Genomic DNA, 3,793 nt, shown 5'->3' on the forward strand with positions numbered 1-3,793 from the left:
TGTTCCCCCAGGCCCTCCTCCAGAACTGTAAGACCAAGCAGAAAAGCGTGTACCTTCCTTCCACGCAGATTTTGTTAGGAGACTGGCTCAGGGAGTTAGTGAGGTAGAAATTAATCAATCAACTTTGTCAGGGAATGAGACAGAAAAAAGCAGCATATTTCTCCTTCTAAATACTGCACCAAAAATAATAAATAGCACAAAACAACCTCAATTCTTTGTGATCATTCTAAATTCTCTCTGTGGAGCTTGTGTTTTCTACGGACCAGCAAATGCTTTTGCCTTTTGAAAACTTATGAGTATTATAGAGTTTCACAACCTTTGAAAAATGAATGTAGTCTCCAAATGTGAAAGGGAATTTGATTTGAATGAAATGTCATTCATTCACGGTAGTCTGTTTTGCAGTGCACTCATTGTGGGAGGGACAGAGACATTTCTTTTTAGCCTAATGCCAAGCAATGGTATCAAATATAAGCTTCCATTAAGGGCCACAAAAGCTCGTATGCTCCTGTTTATCTGAAGAGAAAAAAAATATCTCAACTCTGCTGAGTTTATGAAGGTGTTTAAGCCTCTCCACCGCCTGGCAGCTCTAAGAAGACGGACTGCAGAAAAGTTCAAAGTTCATCACTGGCAGATCTAAAAACAGATTTGTGGGGTAGCTCCTCAGCCCTGCGCTTTCTGTACGGAGGTAAACCGATCCCGTTCCAATGAAATAGCACTGCCGCACAAAGGGGGTCAGGCATTGTGTGTGGCTCCGCACCGGCATCCCGGCCAGGCACCTCTGCCACCGCGCCTTCGCGGGGGCCAAGAGCTGCTTTGGGACTCACGAGGGGTTTGGGAAAACACACAGAGGAGAACAAAGCCACCGTAAAAAACAAACAAACAAACACACAAACAAATGTACAGGGATAGACAGTGTACAACACACAAACAGTGCAAAACGTTGTAATAGGGGAGTTGAATTTCACCTGGTTGAGGACACGGAGTAGCAGCACACCTGTGATAACTTAGAAATGAATTAAATAAACCACCACAAAGCAGAGGTCTTCTACTGTTGCACCATGAAATGAAATACCCTGGGTTGGAGGTTTGTTTTGTTTTCAGAAATTTTTTAAAAAAAGTCAAAACTATAAATAAATTCTGTGGCAATATATACAGATTTAAATAATTAACTTAAATATCTTACACCTACTCTTGCATAAAACTCTCCAGTAAAAGTGCACCATGTTTCTTTTCCCCAAACGTGTTCTGCGTCTTCCCCTGGGCTGAGGTAGGTCTGAAGGGAGATGTCTCAGATTCTAGGAAGAAAATGTGTCACTGTCATTGTGGGAGATACTTTATTGCCTTTCTTTGTTCTTCCATTTTTGCTCAGGGCTATGTACATCCCGGGATAAATCCTGGATTCGTAAGCATTGTAGTTGTTTGGCAGGAGAATCTCTTTGAATTTGCACTCGTCATTGAAATGGGTCTGAAATGAAAAGGAAAGAAGGAGAGGAAAGGAATTTTAAGCATCAGGTGTGGAAATATTCTTCCTACCAGGTGCAGAAGGTGTGCTGGGGGGAAACGGTGCAGCTGACTTGCCTCCCTTTGTAATCTTTTGAAGTGGTCACCCAAAGGAAGCTTCAAACAGCACTCGGGGAGCCAGAGTGTCCAGGCCAGGAGGGAAGGACACCTGTGGCTGTATCTGGGCTGTTGAAGGAGAGGGACACATCTTCACAGAGCTGCAGTGGGGTAAGGCCAGGTCCAATTCTGCTGCCCTGCTCATCTGATCGCCCAGTGGTTGTCTTACCAGTAATAAATTGCCTGAGAGGCTTCAGAAAAACCTGAATGCTAGCACTTTATCATGGAGAAATAGGTGTTTTAAAGACACTCAGAGTAGACAATTTTTTCTGATTCTTTAGTTTTAAAATCACAGGAAGGATTTGGGTTCACTTCTGTTAATGAATCAGGAGAACAGAGATGGCAAAAGGCAACTTTCCAGGGAAGAGATTTCATTTGCAAGTACAAAGAGGGACAGGTGCTACAAGTGTGCTGTTATCTGGAGAGGAACAAATGAACTCTTCATCTCTTCTTAGTGGGCAAAAGCCTAGGGTTTTGTAAGAGACATCTCAGCCGCCTGTCAAGCTGAACACCGCCCTGGAAATTACTCTGCCCAGGACACCAAAGTAGCAGTCTTCATAAGAAATGATGCAAAGGGAGCCTTTGCACTTTGGTGGCTGAGTCTGCCTGGCTCTTATATAAGTCAAAACCCTCTGTAACAAGACTCATGCCCCAGAAAATAAATCCGGATGCTTCATGTCTTCATGTGAAAATGCCCAAGTTAACTGACATAGTTTGGCTTTGACATAGTTTGGCTCTTCCTCAGACCACGTTTCTTCATGGCATACTTGAGAAACATGAAATATAGAAGCCATGGGTAAGGAAGGAGACTCAGGAACGTGGGCTTGAAATGATGCTGATCACAGTAACTCATACAGAGGTGAACTCAAAAGCAGGAGGACAGCTCGACATGGGTGAACACATGCACTGTTGTTTATTGTCCACCCCAAATACAACTTATAAGATGCCTCCACCTTTTCCAAAGATCCAACGTAAAAAAAAGATCTGTATTGTCTCCTAATATATTTGCCTTCTTATAAGTATAGAGGTCAAACCCTGAGGATGCTGAACTGGTCCTGGGAACAGACTCTCCAATCAAGAGCATTAACAAAGAGTGATCTATAGGTGTGTGACAGGCACTGATTCTTCTCATCATAAAGGACCATTTGTGGGGTCCTGGCTGATCACAAGTTTAAGAGCACCCTGACAGATGAAGTGGGCGATTGCCATACCTGCTTACAGCTGTTTGTACTCAAATACAAGAAAGGAATGGAGGTCTAGCTTGAGGTCTTGCCACACAGATGACTACTCGGTTGGTCTGTGTGGTAGGCAAGATGGATAGCCATGGTTGGGTGACTACAGATTTTATGGGGGAACCAAGGATGTGTAATGCAAAGAGTGGGTTTTACTCCAAAAGTTCAGCATACGTGGGCAGCACAACTTCTGTTGGCAAGGCAGCAAGGGCTGAGCTGTTGCCTGACGTAGGAGGGGCAAGGATGGGGCTTGGGAACCACGCACACCTCTCACCCCAGCTAACCATGGTCCCCTCCCCAGGCACACAATCGGTGGCTACTTACAGATCCATAGAGTTTGCCTTTGCTATTCATGGCCACGAAGAGTCCACTTCTAACACCAAATATGCTCACCACTCCTCTTTCCACGGGGGAGATTTCCAGCAGACCTACAGAGGCAATACAAGAATCAGGGGGCCAAAGGACTGCGCCCCGAAGGAGGGTGTGGTGTCAGTGCTGTGCCCACCCTGAGGCTCCCATCACCAGTGTGCTCCAGCACTGCTGTGGGTGGTCGTGGAACCCCAGCCTCACGCTCCATGTGCCGCCCCATGCCCCATGCTGGGACCTCTCTTCTTTTAGCTAAGTGTCTATTTTTACTTTGCCCCCAGGAATGCTCCTGTATAGCTGAGGTTAAAATAAGCCAAAGTGTGCTTGGGGCAAATGAAACATTTGTCATCATGCAGCTTATATTCCTCCCCCCCTTCACACCCCCTCATCTCCCTGGATCTTATTGTTTCAGTTGGATATTAGAGTCACAGGGCCACGGGGTTAAGTCCCCGGCAGACGCTTGTCAACTTTGGGGGAGAGCTGAACTCTCCCCATCCCCTGCTCAAGAGTGGGCGACCCTCCAAGATGTTAAGGCAACCCCAACACCTGGCGCCAGCCCGCGGTAAGGGGCCAACACG

The 3,793-nt window shown here is 46.0% G+C and overlaps 1 protein-coding gene across 1 annotated transcript; it reads right to left on the bottom strand.

The window, feature by feature from the left end:
* Positions 1–1,288: 1,288 nt before the first annotated feature.
* Positions 1,289–3,438, bottom strand: LOC104467493 (fibroblast growth factor 4-like). The gene is made up of 3 exons (XM_010081282.1): positions 3,372–3,438; positions 3,174–3,277; positions 1,289–1,465 (listed from the first exon to the last, which is right to left on the bottom strand). Exons 1-3 carry the CDS (start codon positions 3,436–3,438, stop codon positions 1,289–1,291), a joined length of 348 nt encoding a protein of 115 aa, XP_010079584.1.
* Between the last annotated feature and the right edge of the window lie 355 nt (positions 3,439–3,793).

The sequence above is a fragment of the Pterocles gutturalis genome, unplaced genomic scaffold, assembly GCF_000699245.1.
Source record: "Pterocles gutturalis isolate BGI_N339 unplaced genomic scaffold, ASM69924v1 scaffold16569, whole genome shotgun sequence".
Taxonomy (NCBI): Eukaryota; Metazoa; Chordata; class Aves; order Pterocliformes; family Pteroclidae; genus Pterocles; species Pterocles gutturalis.

What these genes read in the sequence shown, in the direction of transcription:
- LOC104467493 (XM_010081282.1), bottom strand. Translation starts at nt 3,438, where the DNA reads ATGGGGCGGCACATGGAGCGTGAGGCTGGGGTTCCACGACCACCCACA. An exon ending in AGCAGTGCTGGAGCACACTG is followed by an intron (nt 3,278 to 3,371) that starts GTGATGGGAGCC and finishes TTGCCTCTGTAG; the next exon opens with GTCTGCTGGAAATCTCCCCC. An exon ending in AAGGCAAACTCTATGGATCT is followed by an intron (nt 1,466 to 3,173) that starts GTAAGTAGCCAC and finishes TTTTCATTTCAG; the next exon opens with ACCCATTTCAATGACGAGTG.